The sequence below is a fragment of the Apteryx rowi genome, unplaced genomic scaffold, assembly GCF_003343035.1.
Source record: "Apteryx rowi isolate R43461 unplaced genomic scaffold, aptRow1 scaffold_325, whole genome shotgun sequence".
NCBI classification, from domain to species: domain Eukaryota; kingdom Metazoa; phylum Chordata; class Aves; order Apterygiformes; family Apterygidae; genus Apteryx; species Apteryx rowi.
The window spans coordinates 128,707-145,090 of record NW_020449697.1 but is presented as its reverse complement, the minus strand read 5'-3'; the positions used below and the strand labels follow the sequence as shown (position 1 = coordinate 145,090).

Below are 16,384 nucleotides of genomic sequence, written 5' to 3'. Positions count from 1 at the left end.
ACCTTGCATTATTAATTCACTGGTTTCCTCATCAGTGCAACTGGGAAACGTGTGTCTGTATGGTACCCCAAAGGGCTTACAAATGTTAAGTTATTGTATTTCCTTTCCTAAAATAGCAGGTCATTTCAGGGGCAGAGGACCACTAATAAATAAAGAGACTGGATACATAATCTGTTGTGGTTATGTGAAACAAGGATGTTGAAATTAAGGTTGCGATGTACTGGAAAAATACCATATGACTCTAATCAACAACTGAGCCTGCAAGCTACAATTAACCCATCAGCATTATTTATTACAACTTCATACAACCTCCGCGGTCCCTGAACTTCAGGCACCAGCTGAGAAATACAGCATCGAAAGGACGCTGCTGCCCAAGAGAGGCAGGGGTATCCATCGGCAAAGTCTCAAGAACAGCCACTGTTACTCGGAAGCATCTCCTTTAGTGTTTGTCCTTGGGGCACCCTAGCTGCTCTGACAACAGTAAATTTAGGAAAGAGGGCAGAACCAGCAACGGGGCAAGAGAATCTAGCCAGAGCACTCGTACAAGAAAGGCTTTGGCTACGTATCACCTGTCCCCTTCTCTGGTTGTGGCGTATTTCTGATCTGTGCCAGCACGGGTTCAGGAACACCTTCCGGCCGCGAGGGAAGCAGGCGAAGGTGCCTCCGCGCGGCACTGCCCAGCCCCAGGGCCTGCAAGAGCAGGGCTTCAAAGCAGACTTTCTTCAGCCAGTTCTGGAGGGGAGAGGGGAATCTTCCAATTTAAGCACAGGACGGATTTTTAACTAGCTCCATTTCTCAGGCAATTTGCATTTATACAGCGGAAGCTCTCCCGCTCTTGCGTAAACAGCAGCGATTAAATGTAGGCCATTGAGAGCTAAGGCATGGGAGTTGGAGGACCCAACTCTGTAGCTCAGAGCCRGAGCCAAGGTAAGCTGGACAGGGCTACACAAGTTTTCATTAAATTCTTCAAAGCAGAGAGGGAAAAGCACAGCAGACTAATGAACTACAGCTCTTCAACCTTCTCCACCTTGAGATGCAACAGGAAAACAGTCCATCCAACGCTGCAGTACAAAACAATTTCTTTAAGAGTAGAGTTAAAACAGGAATTTCTTTAAAAAAAATTGCCTAAAGAATATACTTGGCATTATCCCAAGCAATTTCTAAGGTCAATCTGCACATCATCAGTTCTGGCACCTGTTTACATGAGGTCTTCCACACAGCAACAGGCGGAAGGAAAACACCCCCAAGCAAGAGGTGGGATGAGGTCAAGTCTAGCAGAAAAAGTGACATGAATTTTTAATTGACTAGATTTTGAAGTGATGCATCCTTTAAAAGTCAGGGTTCTAGTCACTTACAGCAACACACAGATTCACATCAACAAGAACAAAAACAGCATTAGCAACAATATTCAAGTCAAAGAAAAATTTGGGGCATTACAGTGTCTCTCCAAAACCCCATGGCCGTAGCAAATGGGGGACGCGGCATCCTCCTTCCCTTCCCCACCTCAGGCACAGCTCCTGCTGCCTCATCCTTCCAGTGAGGCCATGACATTCCCTTAGTGGGTGTGTGATTTCTAAATATCTCTTTATTCATCCCTGTGCACATAAACAGACGCTGACATGTTAGGAAATATGCAAACAAAGGAACTAAGAGAGGCCTGTGTGTTACTACAAAATGTCGTTTAACTGGGGAAAGAGCAAACCTTCCGAGGTATTTTGCTTGCTTGGGAAACTCTGAGCTTGGGAACTACTGAATTAACGTTGTTCTGTCCCCAGTAACGGTTAAAATACCTTGATAGTTTCCATATGCTTACTGGTGTTGTGCTAGAAACACGCTAGTTTTATTTGATTCTAGCCAATATATATTTCTATTGGATGTTATTACCCACATCAGAAAGCTGTCCTCTACTAAGTATTTTATAGACACTTGACATCTGCCAAATTCACAGCATCCAAATGTATTTTTAATGTTACAAATTGGGATGTGGTCAGGATGCTGAGAATTTAATGCTCCTGGATCTATCCCCATGCTTGGATACAGGGTGTTAATGCTCCTTTCATTTGCTGCCACACTTACAACCCAGATCAATGAAAATCTAGACCATGCCTAAAAATAAAGTTCCCATCCCCAACTCTCAAAGGAGCCTCAGCTGCAGAGATTTCAAAGAGACCCTTGTACGCTGCGACCAGCCTAACAATTTCTGCCACTAAAACCTCATACAAATGAGTCCCTCCGGTTTGGGAAAGGCTGGAAACAGATTTTGAATCTCAGTCTGATTTCATTTTATAGAAAACTCTTAAGTTTTTACAGCTAAAGATAAATCACTGCAGCCAAATCCAACAGAGTTTGTCTGTGAGGCTGTCTGCAGCCCTTTGCTTCACGCCCCTGCGGCAGCGGCACGTCTCTTCTTGCCGTGCCTCTGCTCTGGGCGCCGAGTAACTAACTACCCTTGCCGGGCGCACACCTCCGCGCACCCTCCGCTCCGGCACATGGCCACGTGCTTCATTTGATCTGCAACCCTACGCACTAAATTTTTGCCTAAGAAGCCTGTAGTCTGGCTGTCTGTCTGTTGACAAGTTTGCACACTGCAGGCAGCATTTCAGTCATATCTGCAATATGGGAGCCACGTTTGAATTACGTGGGGGGTAAGTTTAGCAACTGGCCAAGTTGTTGCTTCTCAGATTTTGCAAGATGAATTCATGCGCAGGTTAAGGCCCTAGAGGCCAAGTATGGGGAGGAAAAAATGCGCAACCATATCATGAACCCTACAAATAGGGATTTATAAATGGAAATGATGACAGTTCATCAGACATAGGCATGGAAGCAACACAGCTGGAATAAACGTTACCATATGGGACACACCGAAAAAAAGAGAAAGAAAGGAGAGAGATCAAAAAAAAGAAATCCGTAGTATGACAAAAACTCCTGTCTGTTGTCAAGATTTCTATTTTCAAGTTGGGCTTCTTGATTTGCTGGCAACAAAAACAAACAGCACTGGCTGTGGAGCAGCCCAGTCTCACTCTGCAACTTGCAGTGCCTTTAACACCATCAAAAATAAAGCATGTCTTCTGCCAGCACAAAATGCAACCCCTTTTCCAGCCTGAGGCTACAGGACAGCGACCTAGTGCATTTATTGCCTTTTGATATAGAAGCACAAGAGAAGGTCAAGCTCAGACTTGCTTCTGCCTTGAACTGGGCTTTGCAGCAGATGGCAAAAGTTATGCCTGACCTCTTTCTACAGTTGCAGAGGCCAGTTTTAATGGCCAGTAGCCAAAAGGATAATAAACAGCACTATTTCTTCTTGGCACGCCATTCACCTGAAACCCTTTTCAATAAACATGTATTAGGCTAGGAAAAGCTTCCTGTGTCTCTTAGATGGGAAGGACATCATCCAACTGTCATAATTCACTTGGGAAATGACTCTAAATGAATCTCACTTTGGATTTATTTTGGCAGCTCAACTTCTGTTTATTATTCATTGGCTACAAAAGCTTAAGAATATTATGGGACTCCAGTCACTGGACTGAAATCTTCTAGAATCTAGGGCATGGCCTCTTTTTTTTTTTTAAATACAATTACACAGCTGAAGACACAGTATTTAACCCCCACCCCCTCTCCACCTCAAAACACAAAGTAAAAACTAACATTTGTCTGTTCATATTTCAGAATAATGATCTGTTCATCAGAAAACAGGAGATAAAGTTTAGCCATGTAGGAAAGTATCATTAAGAGACAGTGCCTGCAACATCAGGGATTGTGGCACAGAAAAGCCCCCAAATATTTTTCAGACCTTAGGCTTAATTAGTTATTAAGAGATCAAGTCTTATCACGATTTTCCTTGCCCTACTGCTCACACAAACTTAGTCAATGCTACCTCAGCAGCAGAGCTGAGGCCCCAGCATTCGGGGTACTGTAGATGCTCCTCCATGCCAACCACACATGCCTAGCTCATGCACTGCAGCCAAGGAAGCAGTGTGCAACTCGATGTCTGGAAGAGAGCATTTATTTGAATAAATGCAAAAATAAAATCAAGTACCTATAGTAGGTGATCTGAAAGCACTGACTACCTTAGTTTAACTTAAAACATAACCTGTAGCCAAAGAAGCTGTCTCCACACAAACAGGTGGAGGTAGGAGAAGAGGCTGAAGCAACAGTGCTGCTTTTTAAGCATGTTTACGCAAACGGTGCACAAAATCATCTCTCTGCCGGCCAGGCTGACGCTACCTGTTATGCAGCACTTGCGGAGCTGCGGAGAGGCGGCGCTGCCGGCTCTGGTGACACTACCCGCCAGCCGCAGCGTTCGACGAGGCTGGGAGGAGGGAGGGCAGAGCAGGGCCCTGCGCTGCAGCTCCGGACACCGCTAGCTAAGAGGGGCACTCGGGCGGCAGGGGAGTACCGCGTTCCCCGCCGCTGTCCCCTCCGCCACAGGCAGCACCTGCAGCACTCGCTTCCTCCGCTCACCGTCCATCTTCATCTCTTTCTTCCTCCCTATATTGATTCTACAAAGTGTTTCCTGATCTCTATTAAAAGAAAGAAAAAAAAGCCGAGAGAGAAAGTATTTCACATCCTTCCATCTATGACCTTGTCAAACCCAATAACCCATGGGCATTTTTCTATGCCAGACGCATCCTCCTCCTTCCACAGGCTTAAGCACTGCCAGACACTGCAGCACACACGCAGGGCAGGGAACGCCGTCTGAGCCTCACCGCAGCTGCAGAGCTGAGACGTGTTTATTTTTATATGCAATGAGAAAGGACAGCAATGGTTACCAAAGTACGGGATGGCTAATTAAACTCTCTACTGCTGCGCTGGGTTGAGGCTGGGCAGCAAGAATATATTTGTATTCTTTAACCACAGCAGCTGCCACCTCTTTTCTTGCACTCCTGTAGTTAAGAAAAAATACATTACTGTTCTCAGGGAGCAAAGCAAAGAAGTGGGAGCCAAACAAAGCAAACCAAGTTATTAGACTAGTGTCTTCAGCCATGAGACACGTGTAAGGCTCTCCCAGTCCAGAACACATTCATTTCCTCTTTTTAGTTAATACTTTTTTTTTTTTTTAGCACCAAATGAGCCAGGACCCTAATACACTAGGAGATACTAAATGATAAACCAAGTTGCAGATATACAGTCAAAGGGTTAAAATAGTCTGAAAATACAGAGGCTACTTTATTACAAAGACATTTGGCTTGATAGGTGAAGTAACTTCAGCCAAACAAACAGCAAAGGCACGTCAACAACTGTCAAAAAAATTATAGCCAGCCCATGTAGAGGGTTTGGCAATAAACAGAACTAAAGAGCGACAAATAAAAATGCACGGAGTACCTTAAACGCTTGGTGGAAAAATCTATGGGAACTTTTTATACTACACCCTAGGGCAGAGAGGAAAGTATGCCACAACTGGACTACAGCTCAGAGCAAGGTCAGTCCAGACTTCAGTTCAGCAGCAGATCTGAGAAAAACCTTACGAAGGAAAAATGGGAGGGCGCTGGCTCCCCAGAAAACGCAGGCGCAGCCCAAGCCACATATCGTTACAAGCGAACCGCAGCAGCTTCTGCATTCCCAGCCTCTCCCAAGGCAGCAGAAATAGCCCCAGTCTGGGACTCCCAAGGAAAGTTTTGTTACACCCTGCAGTGGAATGTTCCACCCACGACTGTTGTTTCCTCCCAGAAAAGGATCATTAGTGAGATAATTTCTGAAGTTAACAGTATTGTCTACACACTTTACAGAAATATCGCACCAGGAAGGGGAAGCCAATGAGCCAGACTATTTTAAGGCTTTTGCATTTGGAGGAAATTCTAGGGCAAAATTTCAAAAAGGCAGATGCTTTGAACTGAGAAATGTTTCGCTCTATGGAGAAGAGGGCATTCCAGTCTTCAGAGCCGTTTAAAAATAAAGTCAATCAAATAAATACGGCCCCAGAAGAGTTAGTTAGATTTAGAATCTGCTTTTTCAGCCACTAAATACTATTTCGTACGTACATGTGTATGTGATCAAGACTATTTGGGAAACTGCTTAAAAGTTAGACGGACTACAAAAAGCTGCTCTTGCAACCCTCTCATACACACAGCTCACCTAGAAGACTTGCTCAATCGTCTTGACCCACATGAACCGCAACATTACACCTGTGAACACTATCAGGCAGCCCGGACAGGAGATGGACCGCAGGGAGTGCTACTGCTAAGCTGCAATTAGGACTTGGAACTTGCTAAGCCCTGGGTCTCCTTTTCCTTAAGGAGCACGGAGAGCGCATCGCCATAGCTGTAAACTACAGTTCACCCTGGGTCTGACTGGGATTTAGGTTGCTCTGACTGGAAGAATAACATGAAGCACTACTCGGACATCCCTCCTCCTGCAGCACTCCCTTACCATCGATTAACAGCAAACGAGGATGTTATCCTGTCTCAAAACCAAGGCTGGGCTCCCCTCTCCTGGCCAGCCGTGGGAGGTGCAGCTCTCAAGAAGGCCGACTGAAGCACCGCTCCTCAGCACGAGGGGAACCCCCCCTTGCTGGGCTCTCCTGTTAAATAACCCCTTCCTCAGAGGCAAAGAAACCTGTTAAAGGTCAAATAGCCTTAGTTCATCTTCCAGAAACCTGCCTGGTATCCTCACTTGCCAAATACACTATCATAAAGAGATCAGCTGATGATAACTCCCAGGCCCCAGCGCTCTGGGTGGCACTTGAAGCAGCAGCCTGCATCAGATCCCAACTCTCCTGCTCAGCAATTAAAGCTGACAGGAGATGGAAAAGACAAGGCCGAGGCTCCCAAATCAGCTTCTCCCCCCACAGCGCACATTACTGTCTCATGCACAAGGACAGAAGAGACAGCAACCGCTCAGGTCCACAACCCTGCCTCTACCCAACATACCCGAAGGAGGTATGGGGTACAAGCGAGAGAACTGGGCTCAGCAGGGACCCTCACCTGGCTCGCTTTGATTTAAACAAGGACTTTTTTTATTTACCACTGCATCCAAGGTTTCTGTTTCTTTATGAGGGAAGTGAAAGACTGAAAGGATGTTTATAAAAAATGTATTATTTATTCTCCAGACAAGAATGGCTCTTTTAGCTCTGATACCACGCAGCCAGTTTGCATCGTATGTTGCTGGGAAAGGATGCGACTGAAGGAAGTCTTTTGGAAAACTCCTTCTAGGTCCAATCTTACAACAATTACCTAGCACCCTGAGCTCCCTCTGAAATTCAAGCGGCTGCAACAGAGTTCGTATTCCCTTTTTATTTACAAAGCACACTTTCAGGACAGACTCGCATAGTTCTTCTTGGGTCTCAGTGTGTCGAGAGATGCAGATATGTTAAAAAACAGGAATGGCTTCTTTAAAAGCTAGTCTGCTGTGAGTAATGCATACTACAGGCTAGAGATCTCATATGGTAAGAAACCACTATACATGGGGAAAGGTATCTAAAGTTTAAGCTTTTTGCTGTGGCTGTTTTAAAGCTTTGTTTCAAACCTATCACAAGAGCTGGTTGCCAACTGTTTCTTGATTAATCAGCAGTGGTTTGCAGTTGTGGTAAATGCAATAAAATGCATTCTTCAGTATGGGCTTCCTAAGGGCAAGGTTCACAGGATCACACTGTCTATCCACGTGTATGCTGCACTAGTATTTCACAGGGAAGTATGGGTCTCGGAGCTACTGATTTCCTACAGATTTAATGAAGATAAAAAAACAGTCGAAAAGAGAACCTATGTGTGCTCCCCCACAACAGAAAGGTTGCAGCTTCAGCTCTACCCTGCCAGCACAGCAGAGAGCCATTAGAACAAGACCCTGCGGAGCAAGGAAAGCCCCTTCAGACAGGCCCAGCTCAGGACAGCCAGCGGCAGCCCAAGCTTTAAGAACAGAGAGAGGAAAACATGGAAAGAGATCAGGGGAACAAATGAAAGGGACACAGCAGCTGTCACTTCCTCAGATGGGCCACTCGTGAGAAACAGAAAAGACAAGCCTGAAAAAGGTAACAAGGAATTAACCAGGTACGAATTAAAGGAAAACCTTCCCTAAAGTCCACTTTATCGCAGGACCATTCAAATTACAAACTACTACCAGAAAAGGTAGGGAAAGATCGGTGTTGCTTTTGCTGTTCAAGTTTACTGCTGTTATCAAAAACACCCTTACAATAGCATAGACTCCATTCCTAGCAGAGGATCTGCTTTTCTTAAGGGCACCTTGCTTTCAGGTATTTTGTAACTAATTCTTACCACACACTGGAAAATGAAATCCTTCCTTTCCAAGTGGGGGAAGATAGGCCTCTCATGCTATAAAAACTTAACATTTCTGTGTCCTTGATTCCAGTGAACATATGCTGGTGAAACAAAGGCACTCTTCAGCACAAGAACAGGTGGTTGGTGCTAAAGATCAAGGTTTTAATCCCCACAATCTGATATCAACAGGGCTGTCATGTGATTAAAGGCTCTCTCACTCCCCCCAGCTAGCACGCAGGATGAATTAAGAGACAGTAGCACAGAGGATGACAGGAACAGCAATTGTTTCTTCCAAGTTTTTCTGCTGGATTCTTGAGAGCCAAATATAAAATGTCACCTCAAACTGAAATGCTATTTAAGCATGCCCCGGTGCTGTAAGACAACCTGTTCTGCTGCCAGCCCTTCCAACCTGCTAACATCTCAGGCCTGAAATTACTGACGCTCCTTTATTGCTTTAAACTTTGAGGCCTAGTTTCCTAAATCCTGCCACTAACAGTCCTGTTCCAGCAGTTCAATATGAAATCCATGTATGAGTGAAATTGTGGACTTGGATCAGAAACGCTCAAAAGGTCCACAGCACTTCAAATACAAACAACTTTTCTTAGTAGGGAACTAACATTCTCAGTAACTGAATGATTTCAGTATTTGAGGAAGTCTGAAAGTGGGAAAAAACTTATGCTCCTGGGAGACTGCCTGGCCCTAGCACACAGTCTGTGCATCTGCAGGCTTTGGAGTCTTTTTTAAAGGGCACTTCTACCTTGCACAGCAAAGTGAGGAAAAAATAAGAGCATCTACAACTAAGTACAGGAATGCTTGTGACTAACTGCAGTTCCAGACCACTTGAAAGGTGCCCTGCACAGACACCACACACATGCATGTTTAAAGGATTTAACTTGGACAGAATTTTAATTGGTTCCTTTACAGCCAGACTAAATGAAGGGCTGCACAAACAGATCTGCCTCTCCAGCACTTCAGAGGAGGATACTGTCCAAAACTGTCTCCACATGCTGTGGAGAACTTCAAAGGGAATAAAGAGTGAGAAAGCACAGCTCTAACTAGAGCTTGCCAAATTTCCATAGTACACGGGCACTTTTGTCATCCTGCATGCACAGCCGAATGCAGCACTGCTTCTTCTACGTCTCTCACCACGTTCACATCTCCGATCTGCAAGCCCTGAAGGAACATGGGGCAATTCTCACCCGCAGCTCTTCTCATTCCCTCTTTTTTTGCATTCTTCTCTGAACCTGTCACCCTTGTACATGCCCAAAAGGCTACAAGAGCACCAGCTTTCCCTGCTACCACCAATCATATCCAAACTCTCCCCTCCAAGTACTGCACTAGTTTCCACTCCCACCTCAATCTCAGTAACTGCCTCCCCACCCGACTTCTCATCCCTGCACAGTGATTACAGGCAGCACTACTCCCAGGCAGGAGTAGCCAACCTGCCCTCCCTTACACCATCTCCCAAGCACATCCCCAGTTTAGTAGCCGTACGCAGTGAACCATGCAAACACTGAACTAGTTCTGCTGGGAGAGGTAAGCAACCCACATTTTTAACAGCAATATTGAGGCATAGGTAAGTGAAATAATTCACTCAAGGCCACAGACTCTTTGGCAGAATTAAGATTAGAAAAAAATAAAAACAAAAACAAAAAAACCCTTTTATTTCTAGCCCCAGACTCCGTGTATTCTCCTCCAGTGAAGTAAACTCTCTACATCTTTGGGAGTACAAAACTGAAGAAATAAGGTTGGAAGTCAGCCAACTATGAATGTTTTGATCTCGGTCCTTTTTCTGTTCTCTGTGCAGAGCAGTTCTTTTCACCACTTCCTGCATAGATTTGATGTCCAGATTGCACAGAAATTCTTCTTTTAACACAACAGATTTTGCATGAAAAAAATTGTGAGATTGAGGCTTTCAGGGGCCAAGAAAGAGCAGATATACTCTGATTGCTACTGCAGCAAAAACTGGAAAAATGCAGGCAGGCTTGCTGGTAAGGGAACGATTGTCCCTTCCCAGCAACCCGTTGTTAAATCTAGTATTAGAAAGATAGACCACTGTTGGTACTGAGGAAAGCAGCAAGACTGACAACTCAAGACATTAATGTTTCTGGTCTAAAACAGAACAGATGCGGGAAACAGTGGCACTGGGTGATGCCTCACTATCAGATAAGACATAGACCAAGCTCAGTGTTCACAAACAGGCCATGATGCTCAATACTGTACTCTGAGCACACACATTTGTCACGCAAAAGACAAATGAAAATCTGATTGCTGAATGATTCATGCAAGATGAACGGGCAGTCAGTCATTAGGCTTAGTCACTAATGACGGAGGATATTTAAACAAGTGACCTAGTTAAAAGGCTAAATATCCTTTTATTGATCCTTACTCAATAGCAAATGTGCTTGCATCTGTTTATTCCTGTTCATTTGTAATTAGCTTCACAGTGGCGCAACTGTGAGCCTGCTGATTCTGCTTCTGATTTTTAAATCAATTTCTCATTCACTTCCCTTTGCAGAGTGATCAGAAAGCATGTTAGAACAGCTGTTCAGTGAGCAGCTCACAAAGTCATCAGTGCAAGAGACAGCAAAAACACCTCTGTAACAAAGAGAGCAGGTTTCTGCCTGCCAGAGCCTTTCCCCAGTTTAGCAGCACAAGATGAGAACCTCTGGCATTTACCGGGATGAGATGCACATACCTGCCTGCCATCCTGTCCCACATTGGTTTGTCCTCTCACTACAGTTCGAATGTTGTCATCCAGCCTCCTGGAGAAGAGAATCTATAATGTCAAACTCATTCTCTATATGCATGACTCGAGCAGTTTGTAGGAATCTTGAGAGCTAAAAAAACCAAATGAAAAAAAAAGCTGGTGCTACCAACACTAAATTTTCATTTATTTCCCTCTCTACAGGACATCAATACCTTATGTAATTTAAAAATCTTGTTGCAAAAATAAAATCTTATTTCCTAATTTAATCAAGGCTTCTTGCATTTCTCTTCCGTTAACCAATAACTTCAGCTTTTCTTCATCAATTTCCATTTCTTCTTTTCATATATTACAGCACTGACTCAGTCTTTTCAGGTTGGCAATGCCAGACTGCATAGACAATATAAGTATTTCCTGTACACTCACACTTTTACATTATACTCATTGTACCAAGAATGACCATAAAAATATGTAATGAAAGAGTTTTTACAATTGCTAATTTGACCTCACAAGCAGGCAATCTGGTTGCTGATGATTTATTCTGGATTTTTTTTTTAATTTTCTCAGCCTTCAAACTGTACTAAGATTTGGTACTTGTTGATTCTTAATTCACTGCCTTTCAAAGCTCTGCTATACAACCCACCAGCTAAGATCCCTGAAGGAACCGTATTACACAATAGGGGCAAAGCAAAAAAATTAAATAAATAAAAATTTACAATGAGATATTTTCATCCCTTCCCCACTCTTTGCCTACTGGATTTGAGCTTAAACCTATCCACATCTTCCAAGCAAATTATTTCAGATTAGCTACAGCACAAAAACTGTATTTATGTAGCCTTGGTGACAACCAGACTACTCACCACCTGAAACAATGAAACGGAAAAATTTACCTTATTTTCAATCTGATTTTGTTCACAACTTCATCGATGTTTGCCAAAGACTACAATATGAAAAACAAAGAGAAGTTAAAGGGCAAAAAACTCTATTGCRGTATACATCAACTGTGATACCTAACACGTTCTCATGTATGGTACTTCACAAGGAGGAGAGCAACGACTTCTACTTTACTGACAGAGGAACTGCAGGGCATCTTAGCTGCTCTTCAGGTCACATAATGTGCAGGCTGCAGCCCTGCTGGTCCCGGAGGCTCCCTGGTTCCCCCTCAGCCCTGAGCAAGCAGAGGGCAGCCCTCCTCTCCCCCTCCACTGCCTGAGCTCTGCCTCAGCCAGCAGGAATTGCTCCCTAAATGCCATAGTGACTGTGACCTCCAGCGAGCAATGGCAAGACAGACCCTCCTGCAGAGCCTGGACACCCACCCCACCAGGGTGGAGGAGGCCTAGCTGCTGCTGGAGCTGGGAGCAGATAGCTGCCCCCGAGAAAGGGAAAAAAAGACAAATCAGCACCACCATCAAGCTGAATAGGAACTGCTGAAAGTCAGAACCCAGTGCTGCAGCAAGTCTTAAACACAGTAAAACCTGTGAAGGAGCTATCCCACAGCACCCAATCTTTAGCTGCAGAAACACCTCCCTTCCTCAATCGCTTAGTCCAAAACTGCCTGTGGGGTTGATTAGGGATTCACAAACCTGTGGTTGGATACCACCCCATGGTAGTCCCATTTTTTATAGCTCAAAAGAAACAACGGGGTTAAAACATAGCTGACCAGGGGCATTTCACATACAACACTTGCCTTATTCGGCTGAAACCCCTGAGGATTCACCAATGTTGAATCCACAACAATGATTCATTCAGGAGTCACAGCAAGTTACAAAATTAATTGCAAGAGAAACCTTTATATAGAAGTAATTTCCTTCTGCAGATCAAAACAGGACTTTCCAGTCAGCAAACACTCTGGCCGTAAAGAGTCTGCATAATGACAATGAATCTCACTAAATGTGAATTTAAGAAGCGATTACTGCTATGGACTTACTACTTGTGCTGCTGTTTTGAAGAAAAGGCTTGGGCACAGGTTTAAACATGCCTTCTGTCATTTACCATCAGCTCACCCCTCACACAGAGGAGAGGACAGTACTATGAGTGCTACTTACTTGCTCAGTGGGAAAGAGAGTATTAATATATTCCACAGCATTGAAGTCTGCTCTGTCCAGTGGATCTTGGCTGGGAAATACCTAAAGAGGGGAAAGAAAAAAAAATACAATCAACAATACATCAACTTCACACAGTATCCATTACTTTTAATTGCTGCAGCACTCACTTCAGATCATGTTTAACAGCATCATTTTAAAGAGTCTGTGCAGAGGGCAGCCAGGCCTCTGCCCAGCAGTAAAGGAGCTACGTTCTCTGGTGGTCTCTGACCTATCAAAATTCCTGCAGATATCACCTTGAGCAAATGCAGGGATAATATACATGCATGCTTCCAGATACAGCCCAAGTACAATCAGTCCCGTGCAAGGGATTCTCAAGACACACAAGCCATTAATTATGCATCCCAAACCATTCTGATGCTTTTGTAGCTGTCTGCAAATGAAAACCCCTGCTGAAGCCTTGCCCTTATCTTTGCTTGGGTTTTGCAAGGCCCTGTGGTGAGAGGCAGAGGATTTGCTTTTCACGGCCTTGTAGTAGGAAACATGATGAATTAAGAGCAACTGTACAAGTCCTCTGGAGACTTGGGTTTTGCCACTTTCACATGAAAGAGGGAGAGAAACAAAATCTGTTGAATGATTCTTCCCACCCATGGGAAAGAGAAAAGAGCAGCTGTGGTGTAAACAGATTTCATCTGTCCTCAGAGTAGCTGAAATGATGCAAATGAGGCCATCAGGCTTCGCTCTTCGCCCCCACAGACTAAAATATGCTGCACTACCTACTCTGCTACCATATTTGTTCCTTGTTTATGCAGCCATCTATTCCGCCCTCCATGATCAATACCAGGACTACTTCACATAGACGCTCCCCCCAGTCACACTGCAGCATCACCTCTCTGTATCGCCCTGGCCACTTCGAGCCTTCACAAAACCATCATAAGAAACCCCACGTTACTGGGCACACGCAGCATCTACATTTTACAGAGTTAAAGCAGCAGCTTTGTGAGGCCCTTTAAATGAAAGCAACTTCTAGAAACAGGTCTCTTCAGCAGCTTTCACCCCAAGACTAAAACAGTTCCACAGGCACTTGGCCAGGTCCAGAATCACCCATGCGAGTCAAGAAAACTAAGGCAAGAGGCAAGCAAGTGAATCGCGAACAGATCACACAGTAAGACGGAGACAAAGGGACAGAGTCCTGCTGTCCCAACCGGAACACAATACAACAGCTGTGCTGTGACAGATTTTTGTCCCATCAAAGTCCAAGTCAGCCCCTCAATTCAACCTTTTTGAGCCCCTCTCAGTAACATCTGACTGCCAGATGTGCTTGCCCTTCCTCCAGGAAGGGAGAAAAGGAGCTAAACAATACTACAAACACTGAGAGTTTGCAGTCTCTCTAAGGAGAGTCACAGCACCATGCAGTACCATGAAGTTTTCAGTTACAAATGACCATGACGTCCAGGGTGCAGAAGACCCTTGTGCTGGGATGGCTAAAGAGCAGATACAGACACAACAGACTGAGCAACTGAAGCAACAACAAGGCCATGAGCAAGCAGAGTCTGGTAACGTCACCAGCACACTGACAGTTTCATAGCACAAGCACGGCACTACACAAAAAAACCCCAAACCCAGATCGAAAGGAGGTTGTACAGCAGCCCATTGTACTTTCCCTCTCCCATTCCTCCCTTGACAAGCCTGGAGAGCTTGCCTTTTCTCCAGAGTTACTCCTGTGGCCAAAGAGAAACAGGAAGCAGTTAAACATGCATGAGGTCTTGCTTGAGTAAGGAAGATGCTCTGACATTAGCCCATGTTAAGAGCATAGATGCAGCATCACAGTCAGCTTGCCCTGCTCTGAGGCCACAGCTCCTGGCCATTCACACAGTGCCTGGAGGGCTGGACCAGCTCCAACCAAAAACTACTTATGTTTTACTGGGTTAATGTTCAGTGGGAGCAGATTCAGTTCATCCCAAATTCCCATAAGTGTTAAAAGCAACTCAGGCAGGGGGTGGGATGGAAGATACAGGCTAGTCAGGAACTATGCTCTCAAACTGTAAGACAGGTGCTGATGCCGTAGGCAGCTGTAACCAGCTAAAGATGTTACTACTCCTAGGCCTTCGTCCCAAGCAGTCAGCCAAAACGACTACTCCATGTTTTTGCTGGGTCAACAGCCTGTGTGTGCTCCCCATCCTGCTTCATGCAGGAGTCAGTTGAGTGAGTTCTGCTAACTTTACCAGAATGAGGGAGGTTTTGCCCAAAGCAATGTTCACAGTAGTGACAGGACTACTGGTTGGTGAATGCCAGCGAGGAATTGAAGAGCAGGAGGCAGTGCCATCTTCAACTGCCTCTTCTCAGTCAAGATGTGAATAGCTACCTACAGCCTTATTACCTGCTAAAACAACTCAGCCAGGGATGTGATGAATTCTCTATTGCTCAAAACCGCAAGTCAAAACTGGCTATCTCTCAAAAAAGAGATGTTTTAGCTTGAAGAGAAGTTCTGCGCTTGATGAAAATGTCACTGGGTGACTTTCTTTGGCTGTTTAATGCTAAAAATCACAACAGTCCTCTCTGGCTTTCAAACATACAGGATCTATAAAATACAGAAAATGATTGTTCTGGGTAAGTTCTAGCTCTCCCTCAGAACCTGTATTTAATTCAGCAGTTCTCAAAGTTTCAGTAAAAATGACTCAACAGTTTACTGCCAGATGGTCCATTCCCACATAAAGACAGAATATGTGGGGTGCCTGCTTCTTTAAAACAATGAAATTCCAAAATCTGTAATACACAAAGAAATTCTGCTACTTTCCTTACCTTCTGATGCTGTGCTCACTTGAAATGCTGTGCCACCTATCATGCTCTGTCCTATTGCTTTAAAGACAGCCATGAAAAACGATCTGCAAGCCCCAACACCCAAAAGAATGAGATTTATCTGCGTGGTACTTTGAGAGACGGTTCCTGTTTTTGCATAGAGGCTTTTTACTAAAGGAAAGAGCCCTTCCGGCAGAAGGGTTAGCTGAAGTTGGTGCAAGTTCAGTCATAGACTTCAATGGAAACATGATCACGCCCATGGCGGTCAAGGATTTTTTTCTGCTGGGCTCTAAGTGCTGCTGAGGATTTTGAGGGACATTGGAAGACACAGGCTGCAATGTAACATAGACCATAAAACTGCAGCCTAAGGAGACATTTAGACCATACAGACTTCCAGCAAGCCGCAGGCCTCGTGACGCCAGCCGCACGCACCACACGCGGAGCCATCAATTAGCAAAAGCGCCTCAGCCCTGAAAATAACAGCCACCTGCCAGAGACCGCGCAGATCGGCGCTCCGCGGCTGCGAGCGGCAGAGCGGCAGCTGGACACGCTCAGCCGCGGGCCGGTGCCCGCCCGGGCCGCGAGGGCCCCTCGCTGAGGCGCGGCGAGCGGCCGGGACGCGGGGCACG

General features: G+C 45.0%; 1 protein-coding gene across 5 annotated transcripts in view; it reads right to left on the bottom strand.

The window, feature by feature from the left end:
* The window catches only part of VPS53 (VPS53, GARP complex subunit), a 66,914-nt gene extending 53,912 nt beyond the window's left edge, over positions 1–13,002 (bottom strand). For all 5 annotated transcript variants that reach the window (XR_003254452.1, XM_026071451.1, XM_026071452.1 and 2 more), the window contains exons 1-3: positions 12,960–13,002; positions 11,805–11,854; positions 10,906–11,047 (exon numbers count right to left, since the gene is read on the bottom strand). Coding sequence is in view for 1 of the 5 variants with exons in the window: in XM_026071453.1 (XP_025927238.1) it covers positions 10,906–10,928 (23 nt within the window). In the remaining 4 variants the exon portion in view is untranslated. The remainder of the gene's footprint in view (positions 1–10,905; positions 11,048–11,804; positions 11,855–12,959) is intronic.
* Between the last annotated feature and the right edge of the window lie 3,382 nt (positions 13,003–16,384).